Here is a 16,908-nt window from a genome sequence, read left to right as displayed (position 1 = left end):
AACAAATCAGCTGAATTAAAAGACTTGAGTAGTGTAAGACTGTCAGTATCTGAGGGTGGGTGGAATAAAAATATTAATCAGAAAAGAAGGTGAGGTTTTGGCAAAACAGCTGTTTTAAATGTATTACATTCAGTGAGCCCAGTGATTCCTCAGAGCTGCTAATCTCAAAGTGCTGGCTGAGCCTCCACCTGCTCAACTTTCCTGTTTTATTAGAAACGGTCGGAGCTGCTGTCTCCTCTCCATCATTATCAGACGTTTCCTTGCAAATGTACGAAAGGAGTTATTAACAACCTTTGTCACATTGTCTTCTCTCTACACGGTTGGCCAAGGTTGGTAGCAAGAGGATAAATCACTGGAGCTCGTTTGCTTACTAATGCAAGATGTGTTTCCACACAAAGCGAAGATCGTAACTGATCTCAGAGCAGTGAAAGCAGCAGGTTGCCTCACCGCTGCTCTCCCATCAGTTTACTGTCAAAGATGTTTATCCACAAGACGCATATGCAAACCACCAGAAAAGCTGCTGGCCTCTCAGCTCAAGTCATTCTTAACGGGATACAGAGACACCCGTAGAAATGGAGACTGCTACGGTTTTCTATGAGTGGCAATAGCCTATTGTGGCCACAAGATGGCAGTAATGTGAAGGACGGGTGCTACCAGGCCAGGATTTTTATGACAGCGCTCTCTGCGATGAAAGGAGAGAGACCACTTTACTTTGGTTTGTTTTTAACTCATAATAAGCCACAGCATTACCTTTCATCAGGATACATGGTTATAATATCTGGTGCATAAAGTTTTAGCCAATAAATTTCCTCATAAGGAGCACTGATGTCCAAAGTGTTTAAACTGTTTGTGGGGAGATTCATCAGAGACAGGTATGGAGTCAGAATAGTGCCACTTGATTTTGGTATTGAAAAAATATATATAAATGGCATTGAAAGATAAAAACTGAAACTGAAAAAGGAAACACTGACATTGATGTTTTTCTTTTCTTTTCTTTTCTTTTCTTTTCTTTTCTTTTCTTTTCTTTTCTTTTTATAATATAAAATAAACACTAAAAAAACTGCACCAGAACATAAAATACAAACACTGAAAAAAAATCGTAGCCAGGAAAAAAAAAAAAAAAAAAAATATATATATATATATATATATATATATATATATATATATATATATATATATATATATATATATATTTATTTATTTTTTTTTTTTATTTATTTATTTTTTTTAATCAAAAGATAACAACAACCCTTTCAATGCCAGTTTCAGGTTTTATAACATTTTTTCAACATCACAATCAAGTGGCACTACTCTGGCTCTACAGATGTAACCATGTTTGTACTGCAAGCTGGAGAAGCGCTCAGGTGAGGCCACTGATCTTTGCAAACAGTGGGACAGCATCACGGTGAACAGGGAGATTGAGCTCCTTAAACTGGCCTCCATTGTGTCCTCTTTATAAGCTGGTAGTTATCAAAAAATAAAAATAAAAATCGGAAATTTGCTTCCATGGTACTGTGATACCTTGTGACAACTGACAACTTCCTAGATCACACATGTCTTAAATGAAGAACAAAAAGATTGCTGAAAACACTTAAACACCTTTATTTATTGATCTGTTTTTGCATTTGTCAGGCAGTTCTGTGCCTTTTGCAACAGATAATACTGCAACATCTAAAGGAGTGTCAAAGGAAGTAGATTAATTACTGGCAGAGCTAACAACTTTATAAAGTGTGCATTAACGCTGTTGTTGCACAGTGGTTTAAAACCCTTTTCTTTCTTCCTGTTCTGAAACCAACCTAAATTTATCCCACCATCCTCCTCTTGTTTGTTCTCTGGTGTTGCACTTTTTATTTAATGCTATATTTTGCCTTACGTGCATTGCTTTGCTCCTGCAACCATTTCTAGATCATTATCATCCTTACAATAATTGCATGTTTTTAATAAGGAGTTTCACTGAATACTAAATATCTTTAACCTATAATACCCCCCCCCCCCCCCCCCCCCCCCACACACACACACACACACACACACGCACACAAATCAGGAATGGAAACTTTATGCCTCTTCTTTTTGATGATGTTAAAAATTTCTGCTTACATTACTGGTGGTGGTGGTGGGTGTGTGTGTGTGTGGGTGGGTGGGCGTTTCCGTGTTAAGCAAACAGAAACCATGTAGACAGAAGTAGGTCACATGGGAAGGCTGGTCATGTCAACATTTGTCTTTGACATTTTCCCCCTTCAAGCCATTTTCAGTAACAAATACAGTGCTTCCCATTATGGGATTTTTAAGACTTGTGTGCAATTCAGAGTGACCAGAACTTACAGCAGACGGCTGATCTACTGCATAATGCCTTTGAAGAATACTGCCCCCGATGGCGATCAGTAGTTGGATGATTCTCATCTTTTGGTAGTTGAAGATGGGAACACTTTATTATTATTATTATTATTAAACAACTCACAATTGTGTCACATGAAGCAAAACATGTAAAGTAAAATGGAATTTATTGGACTTATTTTTCCGTTTACAATATTTAGATGTTCTTTAGTGCTGTTAGCTGAACTCTAACTGTGGTGGACCGGGACAGACAGATGCAACAAAAACAATGTTCCTGGTTTAAGTACACATTTATATATTTTGCTCAGTGCCCTTCTGGTGGGGGGCCTTTTTATTAGTGTTGTGGTCCTTTGAGAGGAATTTTGGCCCTCCAGCTGATGAACAGCGCCTCAGAAATCCTTAGAGACCAGTTGTTAAAAATCAATGAAAAGTACTCACTGAGAGAAAGAATAAGGTTTTTCTTAATACCATACAATGCTCTATTTCCAGTAATGCAACATTACTGGGAATGAGGTTCGATAACCTGAGACGGACAGACAGTGGTGAATATGTCGCTGAACCCTTTTATTCAGGTGGACATACATCAGGCAAGCAGAGTCTACAGCAGTTTGTTCAAAGTAATTCTTCCCTTTTGGGAAATAAAGCCTCTGAATAGAATGAATTGTGATTGCCATTTCACACAGAATAGTGAGGGACCAGTAGCACCAATATTATTTAAAAAAAAACCTTTATTAACAATAAGGCACACCACATCTTTAGTTACATTGCAGAGTTGTGAAATCAAATTAATTCTAATAGGTTATCTATGAAATAAATCAAAGGGCAGGGGCTGGAGCTAGCACGGACAGAAAAACAGGTTAAGCAAAATTACAAATTTCAGATTTTAATAATTAATTGAAATGCTATTTCACTGATGTTTTAATTTTTAAAAGACCTCATAAAAAATCCCAAATACCAAAAACCAATGACTCCTTTTAACATGAACAAAACTAAGGGGAGTAGACCAAGGCCACTTGTGTAAACAGTCTATACTGAGGAGTTAGTCTACTTAAACTGGCTCTGAGCTCATTGTACGTACAAATGAGCTGTCAAGACACTGACAAAGATCCCAGATTGATCACAGAACATTATTAATATTGATATTATTATATCTATAACAAACAGTTTGAAAGTTTGCCAGTCAAATTCATAAAACATGTTGTTTAATGTTTTTTCAAAAGTTTTTTTTTAATTATTCTGCAGTGGTCCAGACAGTATTTTTGTAACACAGTAAATGATCTACTAATAGATGCACTTATGTCCTGTTATAATACAGAACTGGAGTTAAAATAAAAAAGTAAATAAAAAAAACAATCAATAAGGATGAGTATTGATGGTTTGTATTTTTCTCATTGGAAATCACATCAAATTAAAGACGTTAAAGCATTTTCACATCACCTCCTCCCACCTTCAGTGATGCAGTCTCTGTAGAAGCACTGACCACTTAAATCACCGGACTTTATGGATGTTGGCATACAAACTATCGTCTGCTGTTGGTTTAGTTTTCCGAGGTCGCTTTGCAGACTTGACTCGGCCATACTCCACCTCTGCTATTTTCTCCATCTGCTGCACCTGCTGCTTTATGTCCCTGACATCAGCAAAGATTTCCTGGTCATCTTCTTCCTCTGCAGAGTAACAAGAAGGGGTGGCTCAAATATTACAATCAGGGAATTATTATAGGAATAGTTTGACTTTCTATGTGTGTGTGTGTTTACCAATAAACGCTTAAAAGGTTCATTTAAAATGTCAAACAGCTCTGTAAAACTTATATTAAAAAAAAAAGGAAATAATGAAAAAAAAAGAAAGTGTTGCACCTTTGTTTGCAGGTTTGGGGTTTTCCTTTTTTCTTTGAGCACAGAAGACTGCTACACCCACAACCGAGAAAATGATCAGTGCTGAGAGAACCCCACCGATCAGAGGCAAATTGCCTGTTTCAAAATTAAACAACGTTTAAGTCAGCAAACATGTTTTTATGAAGAAAGAAAATGACATCAATGGATCTAATTAGTTTCCACTTACTAATGTACCATGGGGCATCACTGTTAGTTCCATTCTCCTCACCCACAGAGGTCTGTGTTGGTTTAATACACAGGCTGTTATTGTCTTTATGCACCCACCCTGATATCTGTGTCCCACTGACTGAAGTGCAGTTAATGAAAATAAAGCCTACAAAAACAAACAAACACATAATTATCAAAGATGTACAAAGTGAGCATATTAATTACTCACTGGTTATCAGATATAATTCATAATGTTCTCACTCACCACAGGTAGATATCCTCTCTTCTTTGGAGACTTTACTGACGTTGTTCCTGACTGAGCAGACCAGATGTCCTGAGACGTGCTGGTTCAGAGTGATGTTGTTACCCTCATTGTTTCTAGAAAGGAGCTCAGCATCTGTCAGTGTGCGTCCATCCAGAGTCCAGCTGTACTGAGGACTGTCCCCTCCCTCAGAGGAGCAGGACACCCTCATCTCTCCCTGGGACAGACACTCAGAGACCAGCAGGACAGAGGACACAGGAGCTGAGAGAAACACACACAGATGACTTCTGATATTAAATCTTTCTCATTCTTTACAGTCTCTAATGAATAACAGAGAAAACATAAAATACATGTATGGGAAATGTTGTGAGATATATAATATACAGTAGATTACCAAAACAGTGCAAAATTTAAATCAATTAATGGCTTAATTTCCCAACAGGAGATAATTACCTTGAATAAACAGCTGTAAAGTCCGCTCGCCTGATGTTCTTCCCTCTGAATCAAAGGTTTGAAGGGTAAATTTACCACCATCATTCCTGCTCAGGTTATTGATCCTAAATGTTCCATTACTGGGAAAAACAGACCTATGTTTTATGGTATTAAGAATAGCCTTATTATTTCTCACATCTAGTATTCTTAATGAATTCTTGAACAGTCCATATCTAGGTATTTCTGAGCTGCTGTCCATCAGCTGGATGTCCACACTTCCTCCCAAAGCTCCATAACACTGAGCTCCATCCTGTCTGCCATCACAGTGAGTTTCCACACCTGCAAATTAAAAAAGTCAACAAATGCATAAATTAAACAATTTGGAGTGTTCAGTCCCCACCAGAAGGACTGCGGCAGCATGTGCAACAATTTACTCAAAACATTAATAGCAGTTTTATGGTTTCTGTCTGTCTCAGTCCCAACGATTCAAAGAAGCATTATTGGCATGTAGATGAGAATTACACAGGACTGAAACATAGTCAAGGTTCAGCTAAGTGCTTTATTTTCCTTGTGCTGATCTTTCTTGAGATGACCATTTACAAAATATAGCTGAAAGATCACAAATCCAAATGCTAAAATGAATGAATTATTTTTATTTAGCTGCTGTAACTTCATCATCATTTTAAATTTTGTAAGTACTGTAGGCCATGCTTTTCTACAAAAAAACAAAATGCTGGCTGTGAAATAGGACAGTTTTGGCATTTTGTCTGTAAACTACATTTTACTGGATTAAAATAAGTTGTTAAGTGATTTTCCAAAATGAGAAACAAAGAGGACTGGGGGAAAGGACAGATTTGTTATTTTTTCCTTTTTTTTTAATGGGTTCAGCTGTCACAGTTGTATTTACTTTAACTCCAAAATCATGTTGAAATTATCTCAGAATGTGGTGTTAATGTTTAAATTTAAAGAAGTCAAATAAAATTCAGAAGCTGTTATAGCTGTTATATATGAGAGTAAGGCAAACGCTGGGTTCTTGGGACTTGGGGCGACAGTGGATTGTGACAGTGAGAGGTTATAAAGATGTTGGTGAACACCTCTGCCAGCTGCACAGCTGCTGAGTACCCTCCCTGGGATTTCATATGGACCTGCAGCTTTCATACGGCGGACACTGCGGAACACTCTCTGGATATCATCTGTGCTAACAGTAAATGCCATGCTGCTGGTTCGTTGGTGGTGATGTGGTGGTCTTAGCCTCCATTCCATCCATCTCAATGCAGGCAAAGATGTGATTGAATTCCTCAGCTAGCGAGTCACTGTCACTTTTGATTGCATCTTTGTTCCTTTAGAGGCCTCGTTTACACCAGAATGTTTTCAGATGAAAATGGTAAAGTTTTGATTCATACTTGATGGCGCTCCTCAGGGTGGACCTAGTGTTCAGCATTTTCTGACATGTAGGCTGTACTGCGTTCTTTCAACAGCAACTTGAGATCCCACGTCACCCATGGCTTGTTGTTTGAGAAACACATACAATTATTATTATTGTATCCATCTATATTCTTGCTGTAAACATGGTCCAGTGTGTTTTGCTCCCTGGTGAGACTTTTCACATGTTGACAGAAATTAGGAAGGACTTTTTTTCATATTTGTTTGATCAAAGCAACTACAATAAAAATCCCATCGGGGTCAACAGACTGTATTTTGTTGATAGTTGCTGCCAGGGTGGCAGTTGGTGGAATATACACAGCCACGAGAATTATAACTGTAAAAGGATGAGTGTTAATGTACAGCCGGTCATCTACTAATTGGAAGGTTGGTGGTCCTGGCTGCTCCAGTCTGCATGTCAAAGTATTCTTGGGCAAGATACTGAACCCTGAGTTGTTCCTGATGCGTTCATCGGAGTGTGAATGTGTGTGAATGAGACATGTTGTATAAAGTGCTTTGAGTGCTGATGTAGAGCAGAAAAGCGCCAGTATATAAGAACCAGTTTGTTTACCATTTACATTAACTCATTTCATTTGCTTATATCGTCCACTCACCATGTTATAGATATTGCATCTGTAGATTTGTTATTTCTCAAGTCACCTCTGCCTTTCAGTGTGTCATGGGGTTTGACAATATTAAAGACCTTGGTGAAAAAAAGGTCAGTGCTCCCTTCAAATACCAATGCAAATTTTGTTGACTATTTTTAATACATTTAAAACAGACCTCTGCCTAGACTCCTACTTGGGTGTTTCAAACCCAAGATGGCGCCGCGAATGGATGCCCTGGTACTTCGGTGCGCTCTGTTTTGTTTGTTTTTGTGCGTTATTTCTGTGTCTGGACACTCTTCTGGGTATTCTTACACCAGAGAAGAGCTTTTCAACATTAGGTCCACAACACCTTCGGATTTATTTCCTGTTTTTGTCGCATCTGCGGCGGATTTATTACACACTCTGGCCCAGAAAGTGAGACGCCGAAAGAGAGGGAAGCGCGCTGGCGTGCTTGTGAGGCTAAGGAGACGTGGATTACGCACAGCCTTACCTGGGATTTTCCTCTCCAACGTGCGTTCACTTAGGAACAAAATGGACGAACTGATACTGATGAGGAGCATGAATAGAGACTTTTCCAAATCCTGTGTGTTATGCTTCACGGAGTCATGGCTGTGTGAGGAGATACCGGACTGCGCGCTCCAGTTGGAGGGATTTCATCTCCTCCGCGCAGACCGGCAAGCTGCACTTTCCGGCAAGGCTACAGGTGGAGGAGTCTGCTTCTACATAAACAGTGGCTGGTGTACGGATGTGACAGAGATTGCTAAGCACTGCTCTCCCTCACTGGAATATCTTTTCATTCACTGTAAACCGTTTTACTCTCCGCGGGAGTTCGCTTCATTCATACTGGCTGCTGTTTACATCCCGCCGGACGCGGACGTGCACGAGGCCCAGTGCGCGCTCACAGAGCAGATTCTGTGCATGGAGCGGACATACCCGGATTCTCTTATCATCGTACTTGGGGACTTTAATAAAGCCAGCCTGAGACAGGAACTTCCCAAATATAAACAATATATCACATGTCCGACCAGAGAGGAGAAGACACTAGACCACTGCTACAGCACGATAAGCGAGGCTTATCACGCAGTGCCCCGCGCTGCACTCGGCCTCTCTGACCACGACATGATCCACCTGATCCCCGCGTACAGACAGAGGCTGAAGCTCTCAAAACCTGTGGTGAGGACAACAAAGCAGTGGACCCGTGAGGCTGTGGAGGAGCTCCGCACATGCTTCGAAACTACAGACTGGGACTCAATGAGGGCTGCCTGTGACAGTCTGGATGACTACACGGACACTGTAACCTCGTATATCCACTTCTGCGAGGACAGCATTGTGCCATCACGCACCAGGGTGTGTTATAACAGTGACAAACCCTGGTTTACTCCCAAACTGAAGCAGCTGTGGATAGAGAAGAGGGAGGCTTTTAAAAGTGGGGACAAAGACTGCTACAAAGAGGCCAAGTACAGGTTTAGCAAGGAAGTGGCCACTGCTAGATCACATCACTCTGAGAATATACAGCAGCAGATCTCAGAGAACGACGCGGCCTCTGTATGGAAAGGTTTTAGGCAGATTACCAACTACAAGCCTAAAACCCCCCACTCCACAGACGACCTACAAACTGCAAATAGACTGAACGAGTTCTATTGTCGTTTTGATGGTCAGTTCAGCAGCCTTCACACCTCCACCAGTCCCAACTACAATACAGCCAACACAAATATTCACCCCCCAACCTCCCCCACTCCCCACACCTCAGAGAAGCCCACATCATCAAGGACTCCCACCCCAGAGTCCCCCTCCTCCCCCACCCCCACAGTCTTTTGTATTCAGGAGGACCAGGTGCTAAAGCAGTTCAGGAGTGTCAAAGCTCGCAAAGCTCCAGGTCCAGATGGTGTCTCACCTGCCACACTGAGACACTGTGCTAACGAGCTTGCCCCATTGTTCACGAATATCTTCAACTCCTCACTGGAGGCTTGCCACGTGCCTGTCTGCTTTAAAACCGCTACCATTGTTCCTGTCCCCAAGAAGCCAAGGATCACTGGACTAAATGACTACAGACCTGTGGCACTGACTTCTGTGGTCATGAAGTCATTTGAGCGTCTGGTGCTGTCCCACCTCAAGTCCCTCACAGCCCCCCTTCTGGATCCCCTGCAGTTTGCCTACAGAGCCAACAGGTCTGTGGACGACGCCATCAACCTGACTCTGCACTTCATCCTACAGCATCTGGACTCCCAGGGAACCTACGCCAGGATCCTGTTTGTGGACTTCAGCTCTGCCTTCAACACCATCATCCCTGATCTCCTCCAAGAAAAGCTGTCCCAGATGAACGTGCCTGATCCCATCTGCAGGTGGATCACTGACTTCCTGACGAACAGGAAGCAGCACGTGAGGCTGGGGAAGAATGTCTCGGACTCCCGGACCATCAGCACTGGCACTCCTCAGGGCTGTGTCCTCTCTCCTCTGCTCTTCTCCCTGTATACCAACTGCTGCACCTCTGACCACCAGTCTGTCAAGCTTATTAAGTTTGCAGACGACATGACTCTCATCGGACTTATCTCAGACGGGGACGAGTCGGCCTACAGGATGGAGGTCAAACGTCTGGCGTCCTGGTGCAGCCACAATAACCTGGTACTGAACGCCCAGAAGACAGTGGAGATTATAGTGGACTTTAGGAAGCACACAGCCCCTCTACCCTCCATCATCCTGACTGACACCCCCATCACCACAGTGGACTCTTCTCGCTTCCTGGGAACTACCATCACCCAGGACCTCAAGTGGGAGCCCACCATCACCTCTGTCATCAAAAAGGCCCAGCAGAGGATGTACTTCCTGCGGCAGTTGAAGAAATTCAACTTGCCAGCAAGGACCATGGTGCAGTTCTATACTGCCATCATTGAGTCCATCCTCACCTCCTCCATCACTGTGTGGTACGCTGGAGCCACCACTAGGGACAAACAGAGACTACAGCGCGTTGTGCACTCTGCTGAGAAGGTGATTGGCTGTAACCTCCCATCTCTCCAGGACCTGTACACCTCCAGGACACTGGGGCGTGCAGGTCGGATCACAGCCGACCACTCTCACCCTGGGCACAGACTTTTTGACCCTCTCCCCTCAGGCAGGAGGCTACGGTCCATACGGACCAGAACCTCCCGCCATAAGAACAGTTTCTTCCCCTCTGCTGTTGGACTCATGAACAATTACCCTAAGACTGTTACCACCACCCTCCACAAACACTGATGACCCTATGTCTATGCACCTGTCTGATTGCACTGATGTACATATTAGTGGAATATAGTCTACATTCTTCTATCTTTTAATTAGTCTCTGCACTGTATATTTTGTAATTTTGTAATATTGTGCTATAGTTATAGCTCTAATATCTCTGTATATTTGCAATTTGTATACTTGTATATTGTCTTATAGTTTTTATACTTATTTGTTTTTTTTTTTTCTGTAAGCACGAAGTACCGCAGCAATTTCCTAATGCTGTGAACCTGTTCACCCATATGGCAATAAAAACCTTCTGATTCTGATTCTGATTCTGATTTTGATGGTCACAGTTTAACACGCACAGCTGCCTGCTCAATGTAACGTAACATCATCTTCTACAAAAAGCAAATGTGGCTTATCTTTGATCAAAACAGACAGCTGTGCTGCCGGAGGCTTGTGCTTACCCTCAGAGTGACTTATTTAATTTAAAATGATAGATGGGCTTTAAAAGAGGATGACGGACAGTGAGCAGGATGGAAATAGACTGAAATTTTATTACAGAACCAGGTTGGAATAATTCATCCAAATATCACGGCAAAGCTTGTAATAGACATGCTGATCCACCATGTGAATGTTACACTTTGCCTGTCTTGTACATGAAATGAACTGTAAAATGTTGGATTCGATTATTATGCCCTTTGTTTGGGCATACAAACCTCCCATATCTCTAAGGCACACTTGCAGAAGGCCAGAGTGGACGGTGGCTTTGGTCTTCCAGTCTCTTGTTATTATTACTGGGCTTGTAACGCAAGAGCCTGGACATTCTGGACCTCTGGGACAGCTGGGGAGGGAGCCTCTTCCTCTTCCTGCCCTGGCTGGCCTCAGATTGAATCCCACATCCTGTTACAACAAGCTTCAGCCTCTCTGCCTGCAATTTTATTCTCCAAATCGAATATTCCTTCTAAGAGGCTCACTGCTGATTTCATATTCAGGAACTCATTTAAGATTTTGACACAAATGAAGAGTTTTAAAACTGCCAAATCTGTCCATCTATGCCCGCCTGTGCCATAACCCCTGCTTCAAACCAGGTCTGCTGGATCCTGTCTTCGGTCTCTGGTCAGGTAGAGGCCTCTCCTCTCTCATAGACCTGTTTATTGATAAGCAGTTTCTGTCATTCCCACAGCTGCAGTCTAAATTTAATTTGACCCCAAATCATTTTTTTCGTTATCTGCAGGTTAGGAGCTTTGCAAACCAACTTAGCTCAGATTCAAATCAGCTACCAATGCAACATATTTTCTATGATCTCCTTATTAAACCTCCCACTTCCAAACATCTTGTTTCACAGTTTGTGAAAGTTTTCTCTGCAACTACATCATCTCTTCATATTAGAGATGCGTGGACCAAAGATATGTGGGTTTCAATCTCTGCCACACTCTGGGATCGTATTCTGATAGGAATAAAAGATTGCACCATTAACGCTAGGCTGCAGCTAATCCAGTTTAAAGTGGTACACCGCCTGCACTATTCTAAAGCATGGTTAAGTAAAATATTCCCAAATAAAATGTCTGTGACAGGTGCAGACACCCTAATGCCACCCTGGGACATCAGTTTTGGCACTGCCATAATTTAACAGCTTTCTGATCCGATATTTTCTCTCTCTATCGAGCTGCATACAGACTGCAGATAACCTCTGACTGTCTCATTGCCATCTTTGGGGTATCTGACTCTTGCCCTGCTCTCCCTCTGCCCGCTCGACAGGCTGTCTCATTTAGGATGGGTGTAGCTAAACGTGTCATTCTCTCAGAGTGGAAATCAGCCTCACCTTCCTCTTTTAAGTGCTGGCTGAATAATATGGTTTCCTGCTTACACCTTGAAAAAATACGCTACACTCTCAGTAACGATGTTTCCAGATTTGTTAGGATTTGGGGGCCATTCTTTGAACATATGAGCAATTCTGCTGGTGTGAGTCAAAGTAGCAGCTGACTTACTTTAATTTGGTAGCCCCGTCCTCTCTCTGCCTGACTATTGCTGGGGTATGACCTACCTGTTATTCCACATGTAATTTTGTATATCATACCTGGATAGGTGCACACTTCAAAGAGTGCTTCAGTGTAAACATGCAAATTGCGTGTTTACACTGAAGCATTAGCAGGGGGCCGCATTTTATTTAAAGCCAACAAGCTAGATGGTATTTATATTTGGCCTCGCTACAATTATTGTCTTATGTTTATTTTTCTTAAGTAATCTGTAGTGTGGTTGAATGTAGTTGAAATGGCTACTAATCAAGAAAAAAGTGGTAGCAACTTGTTGGCTTTAAATAAAATATGGATATAATTGTAAATTGCATGCATATCCATTTCACGCCTAGGACAGGAAAAAAGCATGACATCCAAACTGTCTATCACACACTTTGTTGTGATACTGCCCATTTGTTTCCAGCAGGCGCAGCGCGAGGATTATGATTTTGGATGGGCCTGAGTAATTTGGACTGGGCCTTGTGATTACAGAAGTTGCCTCACAACTTTTAAGATTAGGCTTAAAGCTTTCCTTTTTGATAAAGCTTATAGTTAGGCCTGGATCAGGTGACCCTGAATCCCCCCTTAGTTATGCTGCAATAGGCCTGTTATTCATGTCTGACTCTCTTCCACAGCATGTCTTTTGTCCTGTCTCCCTCCCCTCAGGTTTCTTCCTGTTAAAAGGGAGATTTTCCTTCCCACTGTCACTAATTGCTTGCTCATAGGGCTCATCTGATTGTTGGGGTTTTCTCTGAATTATTGTAGGGTCTTTACCTTACAATATAAATCACCTTCAGGGAACTGATGTTGTGATTTTGTGCTATATAAATAGCATTTATTTGAATTTAAATTAATGTATTTAATACTACCACTTCTATTTACTACAAATGGGTATGCCACATAAAATGAAAACAAACAAACAAACAAACAAAAAAACACTGCCCAATTTTAAAGACCAATATAGGCTATCTGTTCACTTAAACACCAAAATCCAAAGTGTAATTAAACAAATAAATAAACCAATTTATAGATGAGAGAGAGACTGTTTGGTGAGCTGCACTGTGAGTAGACTGAGAGCAGGACTGTGGTGTAAATGTCTCCACAGAAACCATCTATGCTTCTGAAGAACTTTTGAAGAGAAAATTTAAAAAGGCAGAGACTTTCAGCTCTAACTCCCAGCTGTTCTCTCAGCTTTTATACTTTCAACAGAAAATGCATCTGCTGCATTAAATGACTGTCATCCTCACTCTAACCCCTCACTCACATTCTGCACACATTTTCACAGCATTTATTTTTCTCCCACTGAGACTGGTATAAATAAATGTGAGAAGGTTTGGTTCAGTATAACCAAATAAACCATCATGCCCATGTCACATGCTGTGTACTATCCACAATAGTACATAGCATGTGCAAATAAAGGAAAGTTTCTTCATGCTCTGCTGAACAGCCTCTTCATGGTGATGTGGTTGCTCAGATTTAACATGTATGTGTTGGACTGGTCAGAATTCACCTGTGATGATTTAATGCATGCTGTTTAATTTATTTATTCCTTTATTTTTTATAAACAAAAACACATTTAGTAAATACTTCTCTGGAGCACTCAGGATGGGCTCCTGAGGCTGGTAAAAAAGCGCTGTTTAGTTGAGCATGAAATTGATGTCACCGTCAGTTTAGAGCACCTGGAGTTGATCGGTGTCTTAAAACGGAGCTGCAGTGCCTACCACTGATTTCACCAAATAAAACAAAACAAAACAAAAACATGCCACAATCAGCATTTGATACTATCAATATAATCTACAGACTTTACAAAACAATATTTTGCTCAAAAATAAATATGTTTAATGAAGCTTGCTGATCAGACTCACAGCTGTGCACCTCATACAGTTTCCAGGCATGCGCCATCCTTAAAAGGCCACTCAACACTTGAATGTCTTTTTCTCCTGTATATGGTGTTCTTATGGCAGCCTCTTAAGACTTGGTGATTTAGGAAACATGCCTGTGCTGAGGAATGATAGTCACATCTTGACACAGGGGCCACAGGCATTAGCTTGTAAAATAAGCAAATGTGCTTCATCTTTCATCGGGTTCAGTTCGACTCCTGGATCTGTTCAGCTCCGGTATCCCAGCAGTAACTTATCTGACTGAAAACTGACATGGTTTGAAGGAGGAAGTGGAAGTGGATGGATGAAGTTGTGGTGAGCAGCTGACTGGAAACGCCAAAAGATAACTGAGGATTTTATGTCTCTCTTTCTTTTTTCTCCAGGAGTTATTGCAAGAAGTCATTTTTATTTCAGGAAATAACATGTCCTAATCGACAGATGGTCTGTCTCACTCTGTCAGTAAATAAATGTGCAGTGGTGAGTTTAGAGCACTTGCAGCTGATTAGAGTCTTAAAATGGAGCTCCAGTCTAAGTGCAGTGGACCTTATGGAAATAATTTATCGTAGCTGCTATTCTGGTGCAGACTAACCCACATACACACACAATGACAAACACCGTTTTAGTTGTCATCGTAAGGTTGTGCTTGTGGGCCACCATGTAGAGAGGTTCACGGGTTAAGCTGATCTACTTTGGCTAACAGTCGAAATGTTGATTTTGGCGACTTAATGTTTTTTATTTTAAAAAAATTACACTGACAATTTATATGGTCTAAATGTAACGTTAATGAAAGTCATGACGAAACAAACAAACATATCTTAAACTTCCATTCTCGCGTCTAAAATGACACAAGTGTGACATCTGAAGGTGGTTACAACGGGTTGAAGTGGTAACAAACACACCAGGTAATAAGAAAACCAGTTAAACTGAGAGGCCGACTCAGCAACCCCGCTTCTGCTTTATTTCTCTCCGCCGCGTCCTGCGTCTGAAGCGCGGTATAGTGATCCACGGAGCGTCCTCCTCCTCCTGATCGTAGATCCTTTTTTGGGATATGTTCTCATTGGAAGTTTATAGCGAAATCTATCGCACAGCAAGAAGTAGATCCTCTCGGTTATAAACGGGATTTGCGCGTGAAACAGACTAAAAAACAAAAAACCGAAGCAGCGCCGTCCGAAGGAGAGCATCTATGGATAAGACTTATAAGTCTTATTGTGTTCAACACATTCGTAGCTGAATTTAGCATTTTTTTTTCTTTTACTTTTTCCCCACATACTTATTTTATTGTCTGTACTGGATCGTGTGGATGCAAGACATGTTATTGATGTGTAAAATTAAACCTTAATGAAGGAAAACATGAAGAAAGTTGAGTAGCTCACCATAACAGACTCCGAGCAACATCACCAACAGTCCGGCTGCAGCTTCCATGTCTGCTCGCTGTTCAGCCACTCAGCCTTCAAACGTTTTCCCTCAAAAGTAAAAGTGTGCCAGCTGCTCTGAACAGACTGCAGTGTGAGAATATGTTGGTTGTCTTTTCATGTGTTCAGAGGATGTTAGAGTGCGGTATCAGTTTTACTTCCACATTTAGCCCTCAAGATAAAGAGAACTGACGTATGATGGACTACGAGGAATAGATTGAACTGTTCATCATATATACCGAATGAGGTTTTGAGACCGACTTCATCCATCCATCCATTCGCTTCCGCTTATATCCATGTTCTGGTATTAACAAAAGAATAATGGCAAGCTAAGCAGAAGACAAGCGGTAGCTCATGAGCACAGTAAAAACAGCAATACATTTAAACCTCTACCAAAGTGAACAGGTCAGGTTAAGATGTAACCCTATCAATGTCCATTCCCAGGATATTCATCGATGTGGGGGTGTGTGCTTGTGCCTCCGGAAATCCATCACCAGCTCTTTGGTTTTTCCTGCATTGATCCCTGTACCTGTGGAGGACCAAAACTGACATAATTAGAAATGAAAGCAGAAAAATATATATATATATATATATATATATATATATATATATATATATATATATATATATATATATATATATATATATATATATGAGATGGTAATGCTTTTCTAACATAAGTGAATAGTATGTATGTAATAGTATGTATTGCTTAGCTTTTTATATATGCCCTCTATATTATCTTTATAATAAAAATTTTACTATTAAAATTTGCAGCAGCTTGAACTATTAAAGGAGTTATTTTTGCATTACAAACATGTACAGGGAGGTGATTAGTGTGACTGGCAAAGCTTGCAAGGTCACATGACATAATGAAATCTATGTTAAAATTGACATATCTCACTTTGCAGGTCCTCTTCCAGATCCTCACATCATGGCCAGCAGGGAGAAACTGAAAGACACACGTCCACAACCAGGGATATGCAAGCTGCTGCATGGGCTTGAAGGGGATGAGGAGCTTATCCTCTCAATGAGACAGAGGCTTGATCATTTCTATCATGACATCTACATGGATGTCTTCTTAAGTTGAAAATCCTGAGGAATTTAGTTTAATGTTGAAATGCAATTGATATGCCTTTTGTAAATACATTTTCTCTGCCAATGCAAAATGGACCTAAATTGTGTATGTGCTAATATATATATTTTTTACCATCACTGCTCCATGTACAGTGTTTAATATAATTAATAAATGTTTGCAAGAAACTGCCACAAACCTCGTTTATTTGTTCCACAATGGAAG

General features: G+C 41.0%; 1 protein-coding gene across 1 annotated transcript; it reads right to left on the bottom strand.

The window, feature by feature from the left end:
* Window positions 1-3,104: 3,104 nt before the first annotated feature.
* Window positions 3,105-15,899, bottom strand: LOC115787249 (uncharacterized). Its single transcript, XM_030739847.1, has 6 exons — window positions 15,570-15,899; window positions 5,089-5,406; window positions 4,639-4,896; window positions 4,393-4,539; window positions 4,188-4,301; window positions 3,105-3,998 (listed from the first exon to the last, which is right to left on the bottom strand). The coding sequence occupies exons 1-6, from the start codon at window positions 15,616-15,618 to the stop codon at window positions 3,823-3,825; spliced, it is 1,062 nt and encodes a 353-aa protein (XP_030595707.1). The 5' UTR covers window positions 15,619-15,899; the 3' UTR covers window positions 3,105-3,822.
* Between the last annotated feature and the right edge of the window lie 1,009 nt (window positions 15,900-16,908).

Source organism: Archocentrus centrarchus, chromosome 10 (genome assembly GCF_007364275.1).
Source record: "Archocentrus centrarchus isolate MPI-CPG fArcCen1 chromosome 10, fArcCen1, whole genome shotgun sequence".
NCBI lineage: Eukaryota > Metazoa > Chordata > Actinopteri > Cichliformes > Cichlidae > Archocentrus > Archocentrus centrarchus.
The sequence above is the reverse complement of the archived record's forward strand: the minus strand, read 5'-3'. Positions and strand labels throughout refer to the sequence as shown.

What these genes read in the sequence shown, in the direction of transcription:
- LOC115787249 (XM_030739847.1), bottom strand. Translation starts at nt 15,618, where the DNA reads ATGGAAGCTGCAGCCGGACTGTTGGTGATGTTGCTCGGAGTCTGTTAT. An exon ending in TGATGCCCCATGGTACATTA is followed by an intron (nt 4,302 to 4,392) that starts GTAAGTGGAAAC and finishes ATTTTGAAACAG; the next exon opens with GCAATTTGCCTCTGATCGGT. An exon ending in CCCCAAACCTGCAAACAAAG is followed by an intron (nt 3,999 to 4,187) that starts GTGCAACACTTT and finishes GTTACTCTGCAG; the next exon opens with AGGAAGAAGATGACCAGGAA.